Source organism: Neolamprologus multifasciatus, chromosome 1 (assembly GCF_963576455.1).
Source record: "Neolamprologus multifasciatus chromosome 1, fNeoMul1.2, whole genome shotgun sequence".
NCBI lineage: Eukaryota > Metazoa > Chordata > Actinopteri > Cichliformes > Cichlidae > Neolamprologus > Neolamprologus multifasciatus.
Genome location: NC_140439.1, coordinates 20334077 through 20361295, shown reverse-complemented (window position 1 = coordinate 20361295; position 27219 = coordinate 20334077). Strand labels below are relative to the sequence as shown.

Sequence of the window (27219 nt, the reverse complement as noted above, 5' to 3'; positions counted from 1 at the left end):
CTGACTCTTATTGGGTTGAACTTTGTGCAATTTTGTGGGTTTTTCTGGCGCTAATCTAGTTTACAGAGTCTCTTGTTTACATGTTTTTGCTTGTGACGATGTCCTTTCGTATCATGTGCTGTTTTCTTTTGCAACATGACACTTGTCTATTCCAAGACTAGCTTTCATGATTGCTGGCGTACAGAAGCTGCTGTTCCTGCCAGGCAGTGATACACGGCTGTCCAAACCTTTAATGTGCCTCTCTGTGGTGTGAGTGGTCCAAGTTCACTGATATGTAATGTTAGGTTGTCGTGAGTCCGTTTATTGGTTTATTAAGGAGACTGTAAGGACTTCTAATAACGTGTAGGTAGATGTAATAATTGCTCCTGTAAATCGTTGGTGTCAGTGCAACTCCTGATAAATCATTCTCTGATAGAGCCATGTGGAGAACATCCCTTGCAGGTCAAATGGGCCTCCAGAAAGCAGCCCCGAAGCTTCACAAGTCTGCTCCCATTTGAGTGAATTTAGACCTTTCCCCCTCTGAAGTTGACTGATGTATACTGTGATCTGTGAGTCTTTCTACCTATCTCATGACAAATCTTCCTTTGTTTTGGCAATGCTGCCTGAACACGCAGCCAGATTTTTGAGAGCTGAGATAATACTGTGGAGCTTTGGGGCCTGGTGGAGGGCAGAGCCCACAGGCTGAAGTCCACATGAGTGCAATGTTTTCAGAGGCAAGCTGCCTGCTTATCAGGTCTACAGAGGGTTCCTTCCTGGTTTTCTTCAATCCAGTCTGTAATTACTGTTGCTGGCTGACGGCACTACAGTATGTGCATTTCCCAGCACTCTCAATGTTTTCCTTGTGTTGTCAGCTTCCTATTGTATCCTGATAGCCAGAAGCTCTGTGCTCTGCAGAAACAAATGAAGACAGTGCATTGTCACTTGATCCAGTTTCTTACATTGTATTTATTGCCTTTAGGTTTAAAGCACAACCATTTTCACATGGTGTTGTTCAATCACTGATTGTCTTACACTCAGTGAGTTAAGAGTATCTCTTAGGGATAAAAATATTGATATTCTGTACTTATTTACTGTCAGACTTCTGTGGAATTTGCCACTGAATTGATCTTTTTAACAAGCTTTGCCTGTGTAGCTAAAACCCAGATATAGCTCACTCTTTGACCTCCAAACAGTCTGCACTAGAGTCGGAACGATGTATCAGTCCACTGTTATTATTGGCTGATGTTTGCCTTTTGGAGATCCTGTCTTTCTCTCAACCATCAAGTTATCTAATGTATCTTAATAGGTTACTGTTCCTGTTAATAATTTTACATGTAAAAAGAAAAAAGGCTTTGAAAAAACATATGAGCTAATACTGTTGCACATGTTCAGAGGATATCCGTCCACTTATGACCACTAATCACAGATTGTGGTAGGCTAGATCCTTCACTGTAGGAAAAGAATGAGGTTAAATGTTACTCACTGCACGCTCGCTGGTTTAAAGTGGAAGTTGGAATATTTGACTGTGAATCAAACCTCCTTGATGACTTCTTTGGTGGGAGCACTGATGTCTATTTTACTTCATATTGCTATTTTCTGGGCATGACGTAGAGCTAGATCTACCAGAAGCTTGGTAGTTCAGTCCATGGTTCTGGGTCTATGTTTAGTTTTATAGAGTCTAAAAGTGCAATGTGAACACCAAAAATGTCATAAATGGTTTAAAATTGTTTTCTTATCAATTTTTGACATAGTCCATTAAACAGTTTTTGAATTTAACATGATAGTTGAGTGTTTCTTAGTCTTAGACTAGCTAGTTAGTCTACTCCCCCCCCCCCCCCCCCCCCCCCGTTTAGTCGACTATGAAATTAATTGCCAGGAACATCCCTAGTGTGCACATGTTTGTTTTTTATCTGAGTGGAGGTCTCTTCATTGAGAAACTGATACTGCAAACCTCAGCCACCACTAGGCAGAGGTGGGAAGTAACGAAGTACAAATACTTCATTACTGTGCTTAAGTAGAATTTTTATGTCTCTGTACTTTACTTGAGTAGTCATTTTTCTGACAAGTATATACTTTCATGCCTTACATTTTCAAAATGGCCTTGTTTATTTTGCTTTAAGTCATTTGAGGGAAGTTATTAATTCCTCACTGCGGGCCATTAAACATCACACCGATGTGAGCCTAAACAGCAACACAGGAAAGAAAATCCTGTTCGCCTATTAGTCACCAGGGGATGTCACATAAAGATAGATGAAAGAGCCAAAATGGCATGGCATAGTCATGGGTTAAAGTGGGCCGGTGTTTTTATTTATTTACTTATTTTGCGCAACATTATTATTAGTTTTGTATTCACATTTTTGTTTAGTTGAAAGGATTTATGTTAGAAGCCTTGTAGTTTTCTCATGGTGGTTTTGAACGTTTGTTTTCCTTTCCTTCTTTGTTCATTTACCTCATGTGGTATATACACATCCACCCAAAGTCTATAACATCAACATGCAGATCATTTAAACTGCCAGTTCAACTAAGCAGACTCATCAAATCAATGAAGCCAAAGCAAACAGAAGTCAACTGACTTAAAGTAAAGAAAAAGGGTTGCCAGTAGGGAAAATAGTGGCCAGTGTGAATGTCATATCTATGAAAATTTAGAGAGAAAATTGATTCAACTGAATAATAATGAAAAAACAAACAAACTGACACCATAAAGTCACAAGTAAATGAATCGTTGTTGCTTTTCCCCCCCCGTCTTTGGTGCCATTTTTCCTTTTCCAGATACACAGGTATACAAAGGCCATACTACATAGTGTACAAAATGTTTTGTTTATGCCTCTTTTTAAAAAAAAATGATTTCTTGCTTTGCTAGTAACAAATTAGCATGTTCCTGAGGGCCACAGACAAAGAAAGTATATATCTTATAGAGTAGTGTAGGAGGACATGTTTAAAGATTTAAAGATTTTTGTTGTGTAGGTGTTGCAGGTACGCTTTCACATTCCTAAGATTTCTCCTTTATCATACTGAAAACTGATACCTGGCGGTGTCTCTCAAAGACACGTCAGTGCTTTCATTTTATATGTAGGACACTCAGTTGCATGCTCATCCGTACGCAGGAATGAGATAAAATGTTCTCACAGTACTGTGAAAAACAAAGTACATCGCATGATTCAGGAGCTTGAAAAACCACATTTAGCATCAAGAACTTAAAGTAATCGTTTTCTGTAGGATTGTGTCATTCTGTCAATTTGTTGTGGAGGAATTTTGTCCCACTTTTCTTTACAAGAATCTGCCAAATCAAATTTGGAGAGCTACCTGCTCCAGTGACCCAACATGAGAGCCGTGTGCTTGGGATCATTGTCCTCTTGCATGACCTAGTTTAGGCCAAGCTTACTGTTAGTCTTACATTTGATTCTCGAACAAGTTGTTATATAGAGGAGGTCAGGGTGGGCTCAATAACTCTAAGGTCCTGTGGCTGCAAAAAAACAAAACAAAAAAAGCCTAAATCATCACCCCTCCACCACTTTGGTTGACAGTTGGTATGAGGTGTTTGTGCTGATATGCTGTGTTCGGTTTTTCCCAGATGTGGTGCTGGGCATTATGGTCAAACATCTTCACTTTGGTCTTGTCTCACCAAAGAAGATTCTTCCAGAAGTCTTGTGGTTTGTTCAGATGCAACTTTGCAAACCTAAGCTGTGCTTACAAGTTCTTTTTTAAGAGAAAAGAGCCTTTCTCTTGCCCACTGTTCCAAACAAGCATTACATGTTCAGGAGTTTTGTTTCTTTTCTTTTTTTTACAACAAAATGATTGCACAAAGTACTGTGACATCACTGACAATTTATCAGATATTAGTACTTCCTGGATTGATAATTAAAACAAACAAACCAAAGCTATTTCTATATAAAAACCAGCCTCTTTACAATTAATCACTAAACGACTAAGGTAGTTTCACTTAATTATACTCCTTTCTAAACACACAGGAAACTTAAACCTACATGCAATCAAAATCTCCAATCCTATTAAGCATTATATGGTTAGACATAAGACGTGTATGGTGTGTGTGCATGTGCGTTCAGTCTGCTTCATCTGTCATTAGTTATATTTTTTACAGCTGCTTTGCGGATTCACTGTGTCGGCCCACAAGTGACTTTCCATTCTGTCAGGCAGGGATGGTGAAGTCATAGGACTCTGCCAGAGACAATGCAGTTAGAGTGTTGAGCATCGACTTGGCTCTGAAGACAGTAAGTAGTACCTTTTCATTAGTCCTCGCAGGCTCCTATAGCAGATGTTTCCAATAAGGGTGCCTGTTTTACCACTTTGCTTAGACTGTAATGTGAATACATAAATGCAGTAAACATCTCTTTGATTGAGCCATCCACCAAGGGCATGAGAGCTTATTGAACACTCACCAAAGTTTAGAGTAAAATGATGTCATTGCATAGAGAAAATACAGCAACAGACAATAGTGATGACAATGGAAGTTTCTTTTGTTCATTTTGTGGTGTAACTTAGCAGCCCAAAAGATTATTTTAATGCAAATGTCAAAGAAAATGACTAAATACAGGCAATGGAAGACATTACACAAGCTTAAAACCCCCCATGAATATACAACAATATTCCAATCACAGTCTCCTGCCATGCATGTAGGATTAAAGCTTGTGTATCATTAATCACGCTCATCGTAGTTCTTGCTTGTCAGTTGTTGACAATTAAGAGTAGATTTCCCAAAAATCTGTGGAGGTGGTCCTGCAAGTTGTGGCTGGTGAAGCCAGAGGGCTAGCAGTGTGAGTGTTGAACTCATGCTGATGGAGCAGTTCAGGGCTCTTCTAGCCACGTGGCAAAGGAATGCCAGCTCACTGAGTGAGGCTGGATGTTTGCTGTGAAGGCCTCAGAGGTCTATGAGATTTACTGACAGGACAGGAGCTTTTTGAAGCACACACAATGGTATACCTCTTTTCAATTGGTTTGATAATGTTCCCTTTCCCAGCCGGTTTCTAAAGTGTAAAACAACACCGACAGGAGCAGCAAAACAGGATGCAAACACAGGGCCAAACAGGATCTTTTGCAAATGAATATGTTAATTTTAGCCTGGGGACACTGTTGTTGCTGTGGTAGCAACATTCAAAATCTCACCACATTCAAAACACAATCAAAACTGTCCTGACCCAGGGTTCAATGGTTGTTGAATGTGAGTAAATTTCACTGGTTGCTTGTTGTTGTTTTTTATTTATTCTTTTAATTTTGTTTCTGACTTAAGCTCCCTACGACAGTCGCGCTCATGTAGGCACGTGGGCCAGTGGATTTGATAGTAAGACTGTGTTATTCTTCAGCTCTGGCCAAGTCTTGCACTTGTAGACTGACCTCTTTTCAAACCATGCCTATGTCCCTCCATTAGACATTAAAATACCAAAGGCAGACTTCGCCCAAAACTCACGGAAGCTGTGGTCTCCACCCAAGTTAGCCCACACATGCTTAATGCAGACATTTTTCACATTTCGCTTTGATGTTGAACCCCTGGCACAGACTTTTGTGGCGTGGTTTTCAAAATGCTTGATGGTTGTTTGGAAGAAAGAGAGAAGTGAAGTTTTTTTTTTGTTCTGTCAGTTCAGCTCTGCGATGACATGAGCATGTGTTAGTAACAATTACTTTCACACGCAGGCGCATAATGAATACAAATATCTGAGTACAAGGTGGGCTATAAAGCGTGCATACCTAATCACATCTATCAGCCTATGTTAGTCTAACGTTTCCTTACAGTGAATTTCAAGGACCTCTTTCTTCCTTCCAAAAACACTGTCTGGTTTTTTAGTGGAGTGAAAAATACCGCAAGATAAATAAAGTATTATGCAAAAGTCTTGAGCCGCTCCTCATTTCTCTATAATTTGTTTCCAAGGAACCAGACTTTGTATTATTATTTTTTAAGCAGCTTTGAACAATAGTTCTCCTGGATTACAGAAGGTCTTTCATAGTTTTCGAGGAAACTGGAAAAATGGAGGATAAAAGAAGAAGTGACAGGCCTAAAAACTATCCACAGCAGATGAACTGTATTTGAAAGTCATGCCCTAAAGAAATAGGGAAAAAGTCTGATCAGATGGGAGGTCACGCAAGAGGTCCAACTGTGAATGTTCACAGCCATCTATAACACCTGATGGATGCTCTGTCATGTTTGTGGCTGGATTTCAGCCAGTGGTGCTGGGAATCTTGTCAAAATTGATGGAATTACAAACACACCATCAGATATTGATCCACCATGCAGTAACATCGGGAAAACAACTGATTGGTAAAGGTGGATCCCAAAAACAGTGCCAATACAGTAAAGGCAAACCCAAATAGAAAAACACACAATGGAACACTATCAGTCATGGATTGGCCTCCCCACAACCCGGACCCCAACATTACTGAAGCAGTGTGGGATCATCAGACAGAGAACAAATATATAATGCCAAATCGCAACAACAGTTGGCTCAAGGTGCTTCATAATGTAAGGTTTAGACCCTACAACACTGCAGAGATGCCCCCAACAACCATGAGTAACAAGGAAGAAGACTCTGGCAGAACCAGTCTTAGGGAACAGCAGCCATCTAAAGATAGTCACACCAAATAGTCCAGATTGTTACAATTATTTAAACTCTGTTTCTCACCTGATATGCTACATTTATGTTGACATGTTTTAACAAATCGCTGCACCTTCACTTTATTGTGTTATTATTTTAGGGAATGGAGCCCATGATGGGCTTCATTGGTGTTTGATATATAAAAGCTAGTTACTCAATTTAAAACTGGCTATGATGGAAATATTTTCTTTATTCTTGTATCAAAATGAATCCCAGTCAAAAACATGCTACAGTTTTAGTTGCATGTTACATTATTTTCATGTCGATGTTCTTGTGTAAAATTGAAACTTTTCTTCATTGCAAAGCTGTCAAACACACTTGAAGCTGCTGAAAAGTTTGACTCTTTGTTGTACCAGGACGTACTACACAAAACCACAAAGACCTCAATTTACAGGCTCCCATGGTTATGCCTCTATAAAGCACGAGTAGTAAATATGCTCCAACAGCTGCCCGATGTTGACAGACTGGCTCATTCTACTTCTGTGCTCGGTTTTCTCTCTAGTGTTTGTCTCAAATCCCCCTATGTGCTTGAAATTTTATCTTGTTGATGTGGGTGTAAGCTTACTGTGTTTCAAAATGCCTGTTGACTTAGTGTGGAGTGGTACTGACTGTCCTGTAATTTAAAGCAATTCGTTATGGTAAGCCGGAGTCATGCAGTAGATAGAATCCAGCTGTGTTGTCAACCTACCTTAAAATACTTCAGCGTTTTAGTTTACAAACCCTTAAAAGAGCTCGATGTAACATAAGGAAAATGCTAGTTTAGTCATTCTAATAACAGAATATGGAAAAACGTCATTTGCCTAAAGCAACCTATGAGAGACTCTTTGCCATAAGATGACGTCAGGCTCTTATGTGTCTTGCCTCCTCAGACGGGGCATGATGGTGCGGGCCAAGTTGAGGGTGTAGCCACATCTGGCAGAGACTGCTGAACTAAGCAGGCGCCTCAGTACACCAGACCATCTACTGCAGCTGGGAAGATGGGAGAGACAGAGGAGGAGAGGGACAATGTAGGGAAGCTGTTTGAGAACTTCATCCAGGCCTCGACCTGCAAAGGAGCCCTTCAGGCCTTTAACGTCCTCTGCAGATGCCAGAACCTCGACCCCGCAGAGCACAGCACCTTCTACAACAGTCTGAAGGCAAAGGTTACTTCCTGGAAAGCAAAAGCGCTTTGGAGTAAGCTCGACAAGAGGATGTCCCATAAGGAGTACAGAAAAGGCCAAGCCTTTGCGGGCACTAAGGTTGGTTTGATTACATCTTTGTGCATCTACTGTACACACTGCAAAAAAGTCATATGAGGTGTTGACATGATATATTCTGTTTATATTTATCAACTGCTCTCCACAGCCCCATAAATTCTTTGATTATTTCCTGGAGTGACCTGATGGCTGAGCGATTAGTGTTCATAACATTCCCAGAGGGCCTCGCCAATGCTGCAGTTCATTCCCCTGGTCTTTTCCCCCAAATTTCCTGTTCTTGTCTCTATCACATCTATTTAAAATCAGAAAAAAATCAGTTAAAAACAATGTATTCTCTAGCTTCAGAAGGACAAGAGGCGTTTCTAATCTGGTTTAGGACAGTTCTGTTGATGTGTTGTTTCTGCGGCCATGTTGCTATTTTTAAAAAGTCTCCTTGTTAGTGGTTTCAAGGATACTTTACCCCAGACTGTAGAGTCTACTGCATGACAGCAGCTGTTTTGTTGGGGTTTTTTATAGAAGAAACAACGATAGACGTCATCTTTTTCACACCGTTTTTATTTGCTTGACAAAACCTTTCAGCAGCCAGCTCTCATATTTTGACTCTAAGGTTTGCGCTTGAGTTTAGTGGCTGAAATAAAGCTAGTTAAAAGTAGTTAAAAACAGTAAAGCTGGGAAAATGTTTAGTCTGATGGGGTTTCTATCTCAAGCATGTATCTTTCAGTTTATTCTCGGTATGCGCAGAAAGCTAACAATGTGTTGATTGGCCTGAAAGTCTAAAAATGATCACAAAGCTTGGTTCATGCATCATTAAAGTTGATGTTTTATGATTTAGGAAGTATCTTTATGGTTTCGTCTCACATGACTCCTTTTTAATTGTACCTCAGTTCAGGGGCAGTCTCGCTGAGACCCCGCTAAAGTGCTCTACAGAGTGCCATAGCTCAAGTAGTCTTTATTTTAACCTCTACTTGCCCAGACAGTTACTCTTTCACTCCTTTAACAGCTCTCAACAGACGGGGCAGGAAATGCTTTCTGCAGACAGGTGTTATATGACAAAACTGGAATAAATACATCCTGAAATTTTCACAAAGACAGATCAGCCAGCAGAAAAAAATATAAATTGCATGCATTTGCATTTTATTACTGTTAAAGACAAGGGGGAAACCAAGAACACAGCTGTGTGTTGCTTTTTTCTGACTGTCGTGTAAAGATTCAGTCCTATTCAGACAGCAGATTAAACGTGCAACAAGAGCACTATTCAGGGGGTAGTCTTGAACTGCATGATGAAAAACAACTTGCAAAAGAGACAAAAGAGCCATAAAAAAGGGTGTGTGTACAGTATTCTGTGTATGCAGGCGTGGGGGCAGTAAAGGTGATGACGGAAAGTAGAAAAACCCGGAGGAGTGTGATTACCTTGCAGCCATCAGCAGCACTCAGATTGAGAGAGCTTTTTTTTATTGCCCAGAGAAGCAGACAGCATCAGTCAGCAACTGTGATTATTTGGCCCCAGCGTTACTAAAATTGGGCTCGTCTCAAAGGGTTGGAGCCAGGCCCGCGTTATTATTGAAAATGTGTTTTTAAAATGCGAGCCCGGTTTTACTCGTTCTGCCTGATTTAAGCCGGCGCCCAAACAGGTAATAAGAAGGAAAAAATATTTTTTGAAGAAAGTCTGACCCTTAAACTTCTGAGCCAAATCTGTTAATTCTGACAATCCACAGAGTTGTGTTATAAAATGTAGACGCTTAGCCAGTGAGTGGTGCGTAGTGAATTTGGATTTGTGAATTCGTGATTGTGCAAATGCCAGAGATTTAATGAGCCGGGTACACGTGCACAATGTTTTAATTACTCACGGGCCAGGCGGTCTGCCGTTACATGATTAAAAGCGTCTCCTCTGAGAACCGCGAGGTAACGAGTCATTTTTATGACAGCTCAGCTCTTTAACACTGACAGATGTGATATCACTCAGCACCTCTTCGTCTTCTTATTGCTACTGTAGCAGTAACTTTTTTGAAAAGGATGTAATGTCATCTGGGTTTTATTACCGGACACAGCTGGCTGAGGTGACATGTGGCTGTAGCTTGTGTCTTTTTCGTGAAGTTTTACTGCCTACAACAGAATGAATCTTTACATAATAAAGACGAGTGATGTCAAAGTCATTTTACATCGTGGGCTGCATACGGCTCACTGTGATCTTAAGTGGGCCAGATCAGCAAAACTCCGTTTTCTGTCATTGTCAAGAAATTTAAGTACACATTTAATCCCTGTGATATCTCAATATAAGAAAAAGAAGTGCAATTTCAACTTTATGACTCAGTTTATCTACATGCTAAAGAAATCCAGCTGTGGTAAATGAAATATGTCAGCCTGACTTAAAGGGTAAGAAGTTCTGGTAGCTCATCGTATTTTAAACTGTGGAATCAATGTAGCTGTAGACCAAAGCAATTGTTTATCTGTTACTTAACTACTTTGGTGCAGTATGAATGGCTGTGCAGGAGGTTGTTATCAGCAGGAAAAGCTGTACAACTTATGAAAATACTGTTAAAAGTCCAAAATTCATGCCCTTCTTCACATTTTCCAATGCTATCCAGTGGGCCAGATTGTAGTCTTCGGCAGGCAAATTCGGGCCCCCGGGCCTCAAGTTTGACACCCTAATATAGACAAAGACATTTTCAATGCACCTCACAGATCTTTTTTTATAATTACACCTGATTTAAATGCATTTAGGAGTTTTGTCTTGTAGCTTCACTTCAGTTCCAGTTTTACGTTCCAAACTGCATTGTGCGTATACATGAGCCTGCATGACTCTGCCAGCGCATTAGCATCACCTGCACATCAGAGAAATCACCTGGAAACCTTTACATGTTTCTTTTTCTTCTTTTACATGAGTTTTGCATTGTCTGTGAGCGCACGCAGGAAAATAAACAAAACCAGAGTCACCGCCTCGCTTTTGTATGTCTGCTTCAAACAGTCAAATTGCACTTTGTAATCATCTCCCTTTATGCTTCCTTGTTTTATGTTATTACCTGTATGCATCAATGTGGTATTTTGTCATGAGCATGGGAATTATTGCACTTTGAGAGGTCAAATTGACCATAAATTTTGACCAACAAAATCAAATTAGTTAATACTCGAGTCCAAGTAAATGTTTGTGCCACATTTAAAACAAACAAACAAAAACTTTCAAGTTTGTTTGTGAGAAATCCTGCTCCCAATAAAGGGATGGTCAGATGGACAACAGCAATACAAAATTCCTCTGTGACTGTGACACTAAAAAGTCACAAAATATAAAATGCTGCTAGAGGTCCAAAACTCCAACGCGTGCCTGTATTATCTTCAGGTGACTTTCATTAATCTGCTTTTCCTCTAATAAAAGGAGCAACTGTAAATCTTTTGGCATGTTGTGCTCAGACCAAACAGCCTTACCAGTAAGAGCGGTAATGCAGCGTAACGGTTCAGGGTTTGTTTGTGTGGGTTTACCTTAAGAGGTCATTCATTTCAATATGCAAAAACTGTGTGGCTGGTTTTAACCCTATAAAACCTCAACTACGAGATAACTGCCAAAAAATTATGTTTCTTTTCCTGTTTTAACTTCTGACAAATAAAAAAAATCAGTTTTATTTTTGAGTTTTCGTTTCTATAATTTTTTATATATTTGGCTTTTTTTTTGCAACTTATAGCTCAAGAATTATTAGTTAAAATGTATTGTGCAATTTTCAAGGGTTTGGGGAAAAGAACTTGCACTGATGATGCAGATTTCTCAAAATGCTGGTGGCTCCGTAGTGTAGTGGGTTACAGATTTACCTAAGGAGTGAAAGATCCCCAGGAGGAGACACAGATCCCTTTGGGGTTGCATTTTAAAAAAACAAAGAAAAAAAATCTGTCAAGTCAAACATTTGTCACTATCTGTTGTGGTGAGCCACTGTGAGTGATGGAGCAGCTGGAAGTTGCTTTATCTTAGAAATGTAAATGTTTCCTTAACCTCCTGAGTCCTGTGTCCTCATATATCAAGATTACATTTAGCCTTTTTGGCACCTCATCTTTTGTACTGCTCAATAAAGTGTTTGAGGCTTTGTAAACAATAGTGACTTTATTGTGTTATGCTGTAAAATAAGCCTATTGTCCCCATATGAGGACATAATACTTTGTGTATAAAAGAAATTCTTAGTTTTTACTTATCCAAGGCTCGCAAAATTTCAAAATCTCTGGTAGCCCTTCGGGCAGGCATTCTTCTGTTTTTGGTAGCCCGAATAAAAAAGAAAGCAATTTTTTTTTAATGTTTTGTTTCCATTACAATATTATACATTAAAGTATAATATTGTAACGGAAACAAAAAATAATCAAAAAAATTGTTAAAATACAAATCACAACAACTGTATAAAAATTACAACCATCAACTCAAATACTTGGTTCAAATTGAAGATAAATTTCTATGAACTTGTAAGAACTGTATAGAACATGAATCTGAAATTTCCACTGAAGTCACGGGTAAGAAGTACTGTAAGTGGAACCAAGATCTAGGCCATTTGCTTTTTGATGTTTGCAAAGGCTGCTAAATTTTGCCAATGGTAGTTCACTCTTTGCAATATAGCACGCTGTTCTAAACAGCTTTTTCAGGAGTTCTTGTTGTGCTTGGTTTACTTTTAGTATGTTTTTTGCAATTGCTGTTTGTTCTGGGAAAGATACTGCACACTGGGCAATAATGCATTTCTTGCATTTCTCATGGGTCCTGATGGGGTCTTTCTTAAAATTACTGGTCCCAGTAACAAAGGCACTTGTTGACTCAGAAATCAAATGAAACTCACAACACACCTGGCAGAACATCATGTTATTTAGCTTGTCATATTCCAGCCACAGAAATTCTTTTGTCCATGAAACCATGGACAAAAGAAAGACTATGAGGCTTTCTTTTTGCCTCATAGTCTGATTTGTCATAATTTTTCCGTTTTGTGGTAGGCTTTTCTTTGGCTGCCCCTTCTTCACCCTGACCTGTCTTATTTGGCTGAGCAGAACTAAAATACCAGCGTAAATCCTGCTGCTTTTACACACGTACTTACATAACGGTCAGCGATTCTTTGCGCACTCAACCTCTCATATGTTTAAGCTTTCTGCGAGAGATTTCACTTGTCGCGTTTGAATAGTAAGCTAATGAGTGATAAGACGATGTCAGAGGAATTGGTGCGCAAATAATCGTCACTCACCAATCAGTGCTGCTGCTCTCTACACACCGTTTGCGCGATCACAAAATGAAAGTGAAAGCAAAAAGCAAGCGCAAATTCAAACGCGATTTCAATATGTCACATATTGACAGTGACTCATCGATGCCAATGACATAATTACTCAGCTACATTGGCGAAAGAATGTAAAAGCGCAGACGTATATTTTCCTTCCTATGATAGCCCGACGGGCAGGGCTGAGTTAGATTTTGGTAGCCCGACTGGAAAAATCGCTAGCCCCGGGACGTCGGGCTAGCGATTTTGCGAGCCCTGTTATCAGTTCCAAACAATCGCAGATAGAAATGAAAAAAATACCAAATGAGAGGTCAAGTCTCTGGAGGTTAAATATGATGATGACGTGAATTGAGTTTTGCAAAATGCACAAAATGAAAACACTAACTTTTGCTCTGTGATTGCTATTTCCTACTGTTTTGATCCTATAAAAACGAGTTGACAATATAATGTGAAGATGAATAAATAACCTCCTGATTCTCTCCCGATGACAGAGCAGAGGCCTCTTGGCTATGCTGTGCGTTCACACCAAACTGTGAGTTTATCACCAGACCAACTGGGCTCGGTGATAAGGCGGGAGACAGATGTCAGGGCTGGGATGAGAATGAGGTCACAGGTGGGAAGCTGAAAGGAAGCGTTTGTCCTGACTCGGCAGATGTGGAGCTGGCCCTCAGGAAAAACCTCATATCTGGAAAAATATATGAGCGAATGGAAAAGTGGTCAAACAAAGGGCACATCTTTGCTAATTATTGCTGGAGAGATCAAAGCGGTGATGTGAGTTTAGGAAAATTGCACACACTGTGACGATACATCTGAATAAACCGATTTAGTGCTGCTCTGCTGCAACATCATGGTTTTTTTTTTTAATTTTAATTTTTACATTTTTTTTTAGCATCCTCGATCTCGGTCTGGCTGTGAAAATAGCTGGTTCGCTTAACTTCCTCTTTGTTGAGGAAAACCTTGCCAGTAGGCTTGTCCAGGCAATGCTTCCACCACCTGTTTGTGCTTCACACCTGAGAATACCTCATTCTTATAACCTCGGGCAACTCATGGTTCAACATTGTGTTTTACATCACACCTGGTGCTCAGCTGCTCAATGCGAGAGACAGCGCTGTGTGATGAAAACCCAGCTGCATGTTTTTGGTGTAGGGAAAGAAGTCGATTAGGTCATGATGTCGGATTGTCTCACAGAGCTGATACATATTAACCCTCCTCACTCTTTCTGGTTGTGTAGTTGTTGGAGACTCAGGATGGCAGGGAGTGAGCTGCTATAGATCTTTGTGTTGAATAAGTGGCAAACCTTCCAAGAAAAGTGAAAGAAAAGATATTTCTAGCATTTAAAATGTGGTGAGGCTATTGAGACAGGAGACAGTCCACCTTGTTGCACCCAGCAGGAGTCGGAGCTTGCCTCTGGATTAAATCTCAAAAGAATTGAGACACATCTTCTCTCTGCACAGTTCTCTGTAAAGCCTCTTAATGTGCTCATAAGGAAAGGAGAGTTTGCCAGCACACATGCGTCACTTCTTTCATCTATCACTCAAGGAATGATGTCATGTTTGAACCGCACATTCTCAGACACACGCAGTAACCTCAGTGAACTAACTTCATGCATTTTTGGGTGAGGCTGGTGCGTGAATAACGAGATAGATTTGCAAAGGTTGGTTTAGGTGGGTGGAAGTTGTTCGCAAATATCCATTTTTGGGAAGTTCCTGACAAATGCACCACTTCGGGCACCCGTAATCTGTCTCTCTCACGTTTAATGTGTTTTATTAACAATCCTCACGCACACCGGGTGGTCTGGGGAAGTTATCCTAAGACACAATAATTCTCTGAGTCAATGCCAGTCTTCCTTAAGGGTCTTTAAGTAAGACACTCAGCCTCTAAATGGTCCAGTGGTGCAGTGAAATGGTACTCTCTATCGTGATCTATGCAGATGTCATAATGCTCCTTGGCATGTTATAAACAAGTTGGCTGTGAACTATTTTTCATCTGGGGCTCTGCAGGAAAACTCTCAGCCTTCTGCTATTAATATTGTACAAAGACTGAGATTTTTGCTTGGTTCCTTGTGTTGCTAATGAGGTCAATTTGTCATTCCCTCTTATTTAGTGCCTCATCATCGGAGGAGGTCCCTGCGGCCTGCGGACTGCCATTGAACTTGCCCTACTGGGTGCTAAAGTGGTGGTGATTGAAAAGAGGGACTCTTTTTCCAGGAACAACGTGCTCCATCTTTGGCCCTATACCATTCATGACCTGCGGGGACTGGGGGCCAAAAAGTTCTATGGAAAATTCTGTGCCGGAGCAATCGACCACATCAGTGAGTATCTGAAACTAAACTGGCCTTTGCTTTTCTTTGACCTGTTGTCACAAATTATTAACTCCAACCTTAAAGTGCTTTATGCTGCAAAAAATTTGACATTAAGGTGCTGTACATACATAATATTACCAAAGGTTTTAAAGAGTCTGGAGAAATTTCTGTGCACAAGGGTACTGGATGCCTGTGAAAACTAGTATGCCTGTGATCTTCAGGTCCTCAGGTGGCACTGCATTAAAAAACAGGCAGGATTCTGTCATGGAAATCACTGCATGGGTTCAGGAACACTTTCAGGAATCATGCAAAGAAGAAGCCGTGTGAATGTGATCCAGACAGGCTTCTCTGAGCCAAAGCTCATTTAAGGACTAAAAAACTGATCTGTTGTCAGATGAATCAAAATTTAAATTCTTTTTGGAAAACATGAAAATTGCATCATTTGGACTAAAAAGTAGAGGAACCACCTGGGTTGTTACCTGAGCTCAGTTTAAAAGCCTGCATCTCTGATAAGTTTGGCAAAACAAACAAAAACAAAGTGACAAAAAAGACCTGTTGGACTGTTGTACAGATAGAACCTGAGTTTTTAAATGTGTGTCATTGAGAGCTCATCTTTTTTTTTTACCTTTTCTGTCCACTGGGCACTAAATGTTTTGATTCAGCTCATTCAGTTGTAACAGTCTGTTCATTTTCTAGAAAGATAAGCATAGAAACTGCAGTATTTGGGAAAAGAAATGACAAAAAATAATCTTTTGTGCTTCAGGGTTTAGGTTTTTCAATTCAATTTAGTTCAGTTAAATTCATTTTTTATATATACGGATAATTAACTGAAAATTAGTTGCTGTACACCCACCTTTAGCTAATATATTTTACCTTACCGAATAAAAGCAGGTGCAGCAGATTTATGTAATAAAACTAATGTTGGGTAATTATATTAGTTTCTAGTTTCACTTGTCTCCATAAATTTTCCTCATAAGTGCTTTGGTTCTTTGTTCATACCGAGGCTGCGAGCTCGTGGCTTGCTCTGAGCTTTCCCTTTGTTCTCTTTTTTAAAATGTCCGTGTTCAGCCAGGTGAGGGTGATTCAAGAGTCTGTAAGAGTCTGTGGTCACCTCGCAGTTTACTTTGGGTGTTTCCCTCACCACTGCATGTGTGTTGCGCATGCATAAAAGGGACACGTGAGTCTCATTGGCCGGTGGCCAGTGAGAAATCTGACAATAGTGCTCGCTGGTCAGTCAGTCGGTGCATCTTTAATTTTAATCATTTGTATAAAACTCATTTGTACAAAAAAAGCAATCCATGATCTCAACGTTCCTTTTGTATAAAGCTTTCAAAATTTTAAACAATGAGCTGTTTCCTCTCAAGATGGTGTAAAAACTGGCAGGCTTACATCTTGTGTCCAAACATTAATCTGAATCTGTCTTGCAGGCATTCAGCAGCTGCAGTTGATCCTGCTGAAGGTTGCCCTGATTGTAGCCGTGGAGTTTCACATCAATGTGGAGTTTGTCAACCTGTTGGAACCTCAGGAAAATGAAGGTCGGTTTCATGTCCAAACAACAGATTAACAGCGAGTTTGTCTTCACTCGCTGACAGTTTGTTTATTAGCCGCAAGATTTGGGGAGATTTAAAAGGCTGAAATTGTACAGCTTGGTGTTTTAATAAGATGAAGTTGAGATTTTTAACAATGTGTTAAGCTCAATGAAGACGTTTCTTCAGAGATCTATACTGTGGAGCTTCCTGGAGGATTTGTAGTAATCCTCCCGCTCTGCAGCTTCGGCTCATATTCAAGGCTGGTTAGACAGCGAAAGACTTTTCATCCTGCAGTATTTAATTTCCTTGACAGCCACCGGTAAACACGAGATAAACATTGGCATTGAAGTACTTTGCTATCATATTTGGATGAGGTCAGCAACGGTTATTTTGCTCAAATGCATATCTGATACAGGAGGACTTCATGTAAAAAAGCAGTGAGAATAAAAGTATCACTTTCCTTTTTTTTTCCAACTTAATGACATTAACCGAGCGCTGCTTCGTAAATGACTACCTGACCCTCACATCCTGCATTTCCCTATAAGCTCTGAAGAAGAAAATAGCGAACATGCTATTGTGCTGTTCCTCCAGCTGTAATATCAATGCAGTGATAACAAGAAGAGCCTGTCCTAAATTTAGACACAAACTTGTGTTTCGTGCTCTGCTGCGACGGACTTAGCCGTGCCTTTGACATCATGGAATGCATTTTCCACATGATGATATTGCACAACCTGCCAAGCTGTTCCTGTGCTGGTCTCACACTTTTGTAGCTCCCACTTGCACACTTAAAATGGGTCATAATAAAGTTGAAAGAGTACCTCAGACTTTAATTATGCTGATGGTCTGCAGGCCAGATGCAGTTGACCTTATGCTTTGAGTCTCTTACTTTGCTGCTCATCATAAAGCTCTATTTGCCCTTTTGTTGCTGTCAAAGAGAGAACAGACTTAGAGCAACAGCACTGAAGCGTACTCCCTCTCATTCACTCTATGCTGATGACTTTAGAGTTGCACAAGCACGGCAGGCGGCGGAGTGATCCAGAAAGAAAAGGTGTCCTTATCATGTAACATTCCCCATGGCATGTGTTATTGTTCTGTGGTGGAATATTCAAATAGGAATGAAATGCTATTGTCCTAGGATTTATATTATGTGGCTTTTCGGCCCTCTCAGTTTTACTCTGTCTTTCAGGGGTTGGGTGGAGGGCTGCAATCCAACCTGCTGATCACCCCGTGGCTAACTTTGAGTTTGATGTGGTGGTGGGGGCTGACGGACGCAGAAATACCCTGGAAGGTGAGAAGACACCAAACAAAAGTGATGAAGAGTATAGATGCCTCAAGGATGTACTGTACTTTTAGACCTGATGAACCTGTTGTGACTAAGAAATTGCTCAAAAATAGTTTAATAGCAGACCTATTGTGCACTTTACAGCCCTTACATTCCTCCAGGCTTTTTCTGGGCTCTCACTTTAAATAAACTTGAGGCACGTTATTACAATGCTATAAATGAAACCCACCTTTTGCAAACTTGCACTTGCACGGAACCATTGATCTCTCCCAGTGGGACCGGCTGCACACAAAGCTCTGTACATAAATAGAGCAGAGCTGGGGCTCAGCGCAGCAGCTGATGCTTTCCCCCTGGATCGGTTCCATCATCCCATCTCCATCCGTCTCCTCTCTTTTAAAAATGCTGTCATCTAACGACCAATTCGCAACAAATGCTTATTCCTAAAAAGGGCATTCTGGGGCAGAACAAAACGTTTAGCTCATTCCCCAATTATGAAGACTCCTGGGGGAAATAATTTTTCCCTGCAGTGAGCTTGCTTTTGTGTCTTAGCTACGGTAACATAGAGCAAAATGCTCTCCGTTTGTTGTTGCTGGTTTTGGAAACAAGCAGTGAAGTGACGGATGACATTTAACAGTGACAGTGCAGAGAGGCTGCAGCACATGCTCAGAGCATCACTTCTGTACCGTCACTATTGCACACATCACTTTGTTATATGGAACCACTTGATTCCCCCATCGTAGCCTTCACACACTCATAGTTGTGAGTCTTTCATTTACAGGTTGGAAAAGAAAATAGTTTGATTTGCCAGTAAAATGTTGAACCTTAATTTGAGTTATTTTGGTTATGGGACTGAAGAATGCATGATGTTTTTATTTTTTTTATTTCCTGTGTCCATTTCTGTTCAAAAGATCTGACATTGGCAGTCATCAGCAGAGCTATTCTGCTACTTTTGTATTTAAAAGATTTAATTAGATTCCACAAAGATACTTTTAAAACTATTTTTGAACTTGAATTCTTACACCTTGAATACATTGTTAATAAAATGAAGGAATGCCACATACTTTTGGTTCTGAAGGCTAATTTGATGATACGTTTGACAGTTTACTTCTTCGGGCTTTTTACAACACATAGCTTTTTGTTTCCTTGTCGCTAAAAAGAATCACCTTGGCAAGCTGCCTCTTATCCTAAAATGACTTCCTTGCAGTTGTGGTTTACTGCTAGATTTCCTCTGGAAAGGCTGATAGGCCTTTGTTTGCTTGTGAAGATTAACATCCCCATGTCTTTCTCTCTTCCATCTTTATTTTTTCCATTCTCCCAGGTTTCAAAAGGAAGGAGTTCAGGGGTAAACTGGCAATCGCCATCACAGCCAACTTCATCAACAGGAACACCACCGCAGAGGCCAAAGTAGAAGAGATCAGTGGAGTGGCTTTTATCTTCAACCAGAAGTTTTTTCTTGACCTCAAAGAAGAGACAGGTGGGAAGGGAGTGCAATCAGACTCATTAAACCTGGCAATTTCAGAGGCTTAAATTTGAATAAATGTCTAGTTAGTCAGTATCTGATGCTGAATTGTCTTGAGTCCAGTATCACCAATGCTTTATTGTTGTTTGGTATATGATTTTTATCCCCTTGGTGGGTAGTTGTTAGGTAACGTAATGATGTCATATCATCCATATTGAAATTTTTGTGTTGATTTGTTATGTTGTGATTGTGAAATAAAAACAATGTTATGCTTTCACAAGGTGTTATAGGTGCATTAACACAACAAATGAGTCATTTTGTTGGTAGATGCTTGCTAGGCAACATGATGACAAGCCCTCAGGCGCCTAAGATGTACCCGTGTGCCAATTTTGGTCGCTCGACTCCTGATAGTGTAGGAGGAGTCTGTGGGCAAGCAAACAGACAGAAAGAGATTTAGTGTATTATAGTAAGATTACAAACTGGGTGTTACACTATGTTGTTATAGTATTCACTCACCCATCCAAATCATTGAATTCAGCTGTTCCAATCACTTCCATGGTCACAGGTGGATAAAATCAAGCACCTAGACCTGCAGCTCAGTGAATTCAGTGAATTTAGTGAGGAATTCATTACTAAATATAAGTCAACTGTTAGTGGTATTGTAACAAAGTGGAAGTGATTGAGAACGACAGCAACTCAGTTATGAACTCACAGAGTAGGCTCAACAGAGGTTACTAACTTTCTGCAGACCTACAAACATGTGGGCTTCAGATTACCTTTAGAACTGCGCCTACAGAGCTTCATGGAATGGGTTTTCATGGCTGAGCAGCTGCATCCGAGCCTTACGTTACCAAACACAATGCAGAGTGGCGGTTACTGTGGTGTAAAGCCTGCTGCCACTGGACAGCAGTGGAGACGTGTTCTCTGGAGCTGCAAATCACACTTCTCTGTCTGGTAATCAGATGGACGATTCTGGATTTGGCAGGAGAACGGCGGTTGTCAAACTGCTACAGTTTCACATTTTAAAAACATGTTAAATATTTGGTGAAACACATGCAATTAAAGAAAATGCATGTTACATCATCCAGTTTTTGCATTTAAATTTTTTTTCAACAGTGGACGAGTCTAAAATATCACACATAATAATGGATCCAATAGGATCAGCCACAATTATCTGTTAGATGAAAACTAAGCTGTTTAGATTAAACTTCTCTGTGAGACCACTAAGTCACTACAGACCAAATGCAGCAAAAATCAGATCTAAAATCTTCAAATTTACTAAAAGTTTCAGGGATATTTTGCACAGTGTTCTCAATACCTGAAGAAATATCAAGAATGTTGTGCAGCGACTGTTTTCATTATTTTCACTGTGATCATTCTGAGCCTCCAGCAATAAAAAATAAGAAGTCTGTTCATCAGAAAGAGACACTGATGTGTGAAGAAACCATCTATTTAAACCCCTTTCAGCATACAAAAGCGAGTTCAAGCTTTCATCTCTGCGGAAAAAGCTTGTTGGTGATTTTTATGAATTGTAGCCGTAACGCAAACTTGTCATTTGTCACAGGTATTGATCTGGAGAACATTGTGTACTACAAGGACAACACGCATTACTTTGTCATGACTGCCAAGAAACAAAGCCTGCTGGACAAGGGAGTCGTCATCAACGTGAGCAAAATACACTAGCTCCACAGATCTGCTGTAATCTTATTTCATGCTGTCTGTTTTTTTTTTTTTTTTAGTATTATTATTATTTATCGTATATTTTAAAAATAAAGAATATTACAGGCAATTTTCAGTTCAGGTTTCTTATTCCAAGAATTAATATCATTAACTAAATACAATAAATTTGAAATCGTCAAATCTTTTGTTTATTTCTAAGACTGTGTCGTTCATGTGTTAAATTCATTGTATTGTAATTTGTTTAGCCCTAAGCACTGGATTCAGGAGAAGCTAAAAGATGCAGACAGATGTTGGCAGAAATTGATGCTTCAGAGGTTTCGATTCAGAACAATTTGACTTTATCATTTATAAATCTGTGCTCATCAGTTTTACTTACTTACTTTTCTTTATAAACTGTCTTCTGTTGATTTCTTTCATAAACAGAGAGCTTTTGTTTCGCTTTTGCACACAAATTCATTGTGGTTGTTCTGACTGCTTCGGTCCGACAGGATTACTCAGACACAGAGATGCTGCTGAGTGGTGAAAACGTCAACCAGGAAGCTCTTTTGTGCTACGCCCGAGAGGCTGCTGACTTTGGCACAAACTACCAACTTCCCACACTGGACTTTGCCATGAACCATTGCGGGCAGCCAGATGTAGCAATGTTTGACTTCACTAACATGTACGCCTCTGAGAATGCTGCTCTGGTCAGGGAGAGATTTGGACACCAGTTGCTGGTAGCACTGGTTGGCGACAGTCTGCTTGAGGTAAGACAGCAAGTAGCAGAATCTGGCATTCATGGCATGGATATTTAAATTCCTCTATCCAATTGCTGTGGGCAGAAGACCGGGTAAAAAGAGGTCGTTTACAGTTTGCTCTGTCTCAAACTTGATGGTGATGTTGTCTGGAATCACTAAGGGAGCAGAATTGTTGTGCTCTGAGACAATGGTGGTGGTCCAGAAGCACACAGGGACATTTTAGGAATCTATTTAGAGACATGGGCAACCTAAGCTTTTTTAGGAAAGTGTGTAAGACATTCAAACTTGGATAGTCATGTTTTACCCTGTCATGTCACATACCAAAGCATTAACAACAACAGAAATACTAAAGACATCCCAAATTCCAGACAAGACCAAACGTTCCTCTAATTGAGCCACATTTTTCTCATTTCTTTGGTTTCCCATCACTTTTATTTTTTATTGTGTAAGCAGTCTCTCTGTAAAAGGAAATCTGCCCTCAGAAAACATAATCACCCCCTAACACTTCATGTTTGCTGTTTGCTTAAGCATGACTTTATTTTTCCATTATTTCAACTTCTATGACCTCCTCCTCAATCCTGGAATCCAAAAAGCTTGTCTCCTTTTTTTGTATATCCCCCAATGACCAAGGGAAGAAGTATGTCAAACAGACTAAAAGCCACGGCACGATGTCTCTAACAATAACTGGCAAACTTGTTGTGTGTTGCTGTGTAGCCCTTCTGGCCAATGGGAACAGGCTGCGCCAGAGGCTTCCTGGCTGCCTTCGACACGGCCTGGATGGTAAAGAGCTGGGCGCAGGGTCAGCCGGTCCTCGAAGTGCTGGCAGAGAGGTACCCACACTTTATGTTGGGCATTAGTGAGCGCCTCCTATAAATCAGTGCTACTCAAACACATTGTTCACATAATCAGCATGTCAAACTCATTTTACGTTGTGGGCCATGAACAGCCCACTTTGATCTTTAGTGGGCCGGAGCAGTGAAACTCACCTTTCTCTCAGTGTAAAGAAATTTAACTACATATTTAATTTAACTTAATTAATTTAATATTTTAATATAAGAAGTGCAACTTTAGCAGTACATGTCAGTTTTTCTACATGATAAAGAAATGCTTTGGGCTTAATAATAATAAAAAAAATTTAATTGTAAGAAAAAAATGCATTATTGTTATTTATTTATTTGTGTGTAACATTACAGAAAAACCTCTGCTAGCTCATTGTGTAGAGTTTCCTGTAATTATAAAATGGAATATTTCTGTTAATTATTTTTGAACCAAGTGGAAAAAAAAGTTGTTATTTAAATGTTTATCTATTACTTATTTACTTCAGTCTTTATCAGCAGGAAAAGCTATAAAACTTATGAAAATACAGTTAAAAGTTTATATCCTCCTTCACATTTTCCAAAACTGTCCTGTTGGCCTTCTTGAAGGGGACGGATCCTTGCCCCTGGGCCTTAGGTTTGACACACTGGCATTAAAGTGATGCAGTAATGCCTCTTGTCTTCGTACAGGGAGAGCATTTACCGACTACTACCACAGACAACCCCTGAAAACATTGCCAAAAACTTTGAGCAGTACACCCTAGACCCAGCAACTCGATACCCCAACCTCAACTCTACCTGCGTCAGGCCTCACCAGGTGAGATGGCAGCGAATCTGTCAATGGATCATTTAATACTAATATCTCAGTTCCAACAGCTTTTTCTTTGCCTTTCTGTTTCAGGTGCGTCATTTGTACATTAGCGGACAGCTTAACCCCTGCTCTCTCGAGCGTGCCGCTACCATACGACGGCCTGTCAATCTCTCCAGACGAGGTAAGGGTTAAAGGAATTGAATGCCACTGAGTCATCTCCAGTTATTCACTAATACTATAACTAATAGCATTGTAGCCTAAATCTCCCCCATTCAGTTCCTTCCCTTCTAACAGAAGTAGTAAGTCGCCAGAATTAACTTCAGTTTAGGGAATAAGTCACGATATGAGGTTTGTTTTTACATGTGGGTTCATTGAAGAGAGGAAACTTTGAAAGAAGAGCTGCCGAGCTATGAAAGAAACAGTCAAACACACGTACATCCCTCTCCAATATCAACAAAACTCAATGTCACGTCCATAAAACAACCCTGCGTTTAAACATTTGAAAAAAAATCAATGACAAAATTTTGAAACCCGAAGCCAAAAGTAAACATTGGTTCCAGAATTCTGTTATATTCTGTTTAGTCTGATTATTCTCGCACTACTCTGTGTGTTTGAGTAAAGCCACTGTAGTCAGTCATTCGCTCTTATGAGCAAGCACGTACTTGTTTCTACAGGTTTGTGTACAAACCCCAGCACCCACTCTAAACATCTTCTTGCCACTTTATGTAACAGCACACTATTTGTTGGTTTGTCGTCGTGACATCATATCTGACATCATAACCACCGAAACTTTCTTCTAACACAGCCTGCCTTCTTTTGACTGCTTTTTAAGAATTTGATCATTTTTTTTTTTAAAAATCATCTTTTTTGTGCTTCTGTGGCAGACTCAGAGGTCAGACCAGCGAGGCTTCTCACTTGGTGCCAGAAGCAGACGGAGGGCTACAGGAATGTGATAATCACAGACCTGACGTCTTCTTGGAAAAATGGTATCGCCCTCTGTGCCCTCATCCACAGATTCAAGCCTCAGCTGATGTACGTATCATCTGTCAGATAATATCAACCTGCAGAGCCACAAACTGATTCCAAACCATAGTCGTAGCATGCATGTATTCACATGAGCGTTATCTGTTTTCCTGAGAAGATGAACTCCATGAGCTCTTCAAAAACAACTAGTTGTGAGGAAATTCACATCTTATAATGGAGTGCTAAATATGCTTGGTATGCAGTGAAAGGCACTGATCTATATGTGTGTTTATCTGCTCTCTACCTCCTTAAAACTTGTACTGATAGATGGGTAAAAATACTTCATGCACAGCTGTCCCCGAACTAGCTGGGTGCTCACAGGAGTGTGCAGCTGTGTAAATTTCATACATGTCAAGCCAAATTAAATAAATACTAGCTGCTCCAGTACCCATAGCAATTTGTGTCCAACAGAATTACTATTGACTTGTATTTAATTCTAAAAAAAACCCCAAGCTTTCCTCTCTATCGATTCAGAGCTGTGGAGAAAAACAGCTAATCAAGAACAAAGAACAAAAGCCATACTTTCATTCTTTGCCACGTTTCAGATCAGACTGCTTTTCACAGCATGGATTTAGTAACTCTAATTTTATCCTCTAACCCCTTAATTAGTGCCTTCATACCTTGCCACATGCCACCACAATTTCATCTGGTCCTGTAAGTTTCCAGGAACCACTGGCATTTTTCCCCTTTCCTCTTTTCCATATGCATGACTGTCAGCAGAGCAGACAGCAGACAGAGCAGGTTCACAGAAGAGAAAGGCAGAAAAAAGTGAGCCTGAGCACTTAGCGAATAATGCCAGAGTTTGTGTGCTCTGCTGCTAGGTTACCGCTCTTGTCTTTACATTACTTCATTACTTCTGAAGTCGTCTGCACTTAGGTGACGACATAAAGATGCCATTTCCCCCATTAGAGGCTACTGGCTGCTATTTTCTCCTGCATTGGAGGAAAGTGGTTCTGTGTTGGAAATAAAAATGTGTTTCTGACTGATTAAAGAATGTCACTTACACACCATACATGTCCGCAGTGCATCTTAAATAATATAATAATATTTTGGTGAGCCCATGTGAGCCTCAGTTTCCTGTTCTTAGATGACAGGAGTAAGCACCTATTGTGGTCATCTGCTTCATGTGCATTCAGGGATGCTCTTCTGCATACCTTTGTTATAACAAGTGCTTATTTTGAGTTACTGTTGGCCTTCTGTTAGCTCAGATCAGTATTCTGACCATTTTCCTCCAGTGTCAACAAGTTATTTTCACAAATTTTCTCTTTTCAGGCCATTCTCTGTAAACAATAGAGATGGTTTTTTGGGAAAATCTCAAAACGGTTTCTAAATTACTCAGATCAGCCTGTCTGGTACCAACAAACAGCCCACATTTAAAGTCACTTAAATCACCTTGTGTCCATAATATGATTCCTAGTTAGAACTTCATCAGGTCATCTTGACTGTGTCTAAATTTAGTCGTGTGATTGGCTGCTTATCTCGATTACCAAGCAGTTAAACAGATGTACCTAATGAAGTGGCCACTGACTGTAAGTCAATGTAATACCCATATTTTAGAAACAAGTTTTTATGTGTTTGTTGAGGAGTGATTTGGGAAAATGTAAACCAGTACCAGACAAAAGCAAAACAGTCAAAAAACTCTGACAACTTGTGTTAAATTACAATAAAAACACATAATATATTTATACTATTTAATATTCAGTGTGAGTGTTTCTGCCTCCATCAGAGATTTTGACTCATTAAACGACGAGGACCACGTTGCAAACCTCCAGCTGGCATTTGACATCAGTGAGCGGGAATTTGGGATTCGTCCATTCACATCTGCGAAGGAGCTGAGTAAAGAGGAGCAGGATAAAACCAAGATGATCAACTACCTGTCCAAGTTCTACGAGCTCTTCCGCGGGACGCCTCTACCTGCATCAGGTGCCCTGCTCTATTATTCTGTGTTGTTAGTTATAGCCACTGAAGCCTGGTATTCGTAATATTTCTCCCTCTGTTTTGTTTTTATTCCTTATCTTTTACACCAAATTCCATCGGCGTTGAAGGTTTTACATTCCTTTGGATTTTCTGTGAAAAAATTCGCATGTTGTTCCATCCTGTTAATCAAGTGTAATGGTATGAGAGGAATGTGTATCTGCACCAGCACTGCGAGGTTACACAAGTCTGAGATTCTCAACAGCATACAGCTGTCTGTCTCAACAGAAGTGCTTTTAAAAATTTCTGCCTTAACTCTTTTGGAATATTTAACCCCCAACTTCTTACTTCAGCCTCACCGTTTCAGGGAAATGAACAGGAGCTCTCCTCTTTTCTCCCAAACCACTCTTACATATTCTGTGATCTGTAAGGGAATTTCACAATAATGTGACGTTACTGGCTGTTCACGGTTGAAAAATGTGAAGCTGTTAATACAGTCATGTGTTATTCTGCAGGTTCCAGAGGAGTGGATGAAAACAATGAAGATTATCCGTCGAAGGAAGTCAAAAGTAATAATAATGTGCTCAATTTTGCACTGACCAGGAAACGGGTGCCAAAGGTAACTCTGCGCAGAAGTGTTCAAGTTCAGCGCACCGAGTGCAAAT

The 27219-nt window shown here is 40.1% G+C and overlaps 1 protein-coding gene across 13 annotated transcripts in view; it reads left to right on the top strand.

Moving 5' to 3' along the window:
- mical2a (microtubule associated monooxygenase, calponin and LIM domain containing 2a) overlaps positions 1-27219 on the top strand; it is a 39326-nt gene that overhangs the window by 3828 nt on the left and 8279 nt on the right. For 12 of the 13 annotated variants that reach the window (XM_085142144.1, XM_085142056.1, XM_085141837.1 and 9 more), the window contains exons 2-14: positions 7451-7819; positions 15106-15313; positions 16732-16839; positions 18020-18121; positions 19434-19589; positions 21139-21239; positions 21743-22000; positions 22706-22821; positions 23497-23623; positions 23708-23798; positions 24502-24649; positions 26367-26563; positions 27070-27173. In XM_085142144.1, coding sequence (XP_084998270.1) covers positions 7559-7819; positions 15106-15313; positions 16732-16839; positions 18020-18121; positions 19434-19589; positions 21139-21239; positions 21743-22000; positions 22706-22821; positions 23497-23623; positions 23708-23798; positions 24502-24649; positions 26367-26563; positions 27070-27173 — 1977 coding nt within the window. In that variant the 5' untranslated portion in view covers positions 7451-7558. Of the gene's footprint in view, positions 1-2; positions 4209-7450; positions 7820-15105; positions 15314-16731; positions 16840-18019; positions 18122-19433; positions 19590-21138; positions 21240-21742; positions 22001-22705; positions 22822-23496; positions 23624-23707; positions 23799-24501; positions 24650-26366; positions 26564-27069; positions 27174-27219 lie in introns of those variants that run through there. The other variant, XM_085141684.1, reaches the window with a different exon arrangement.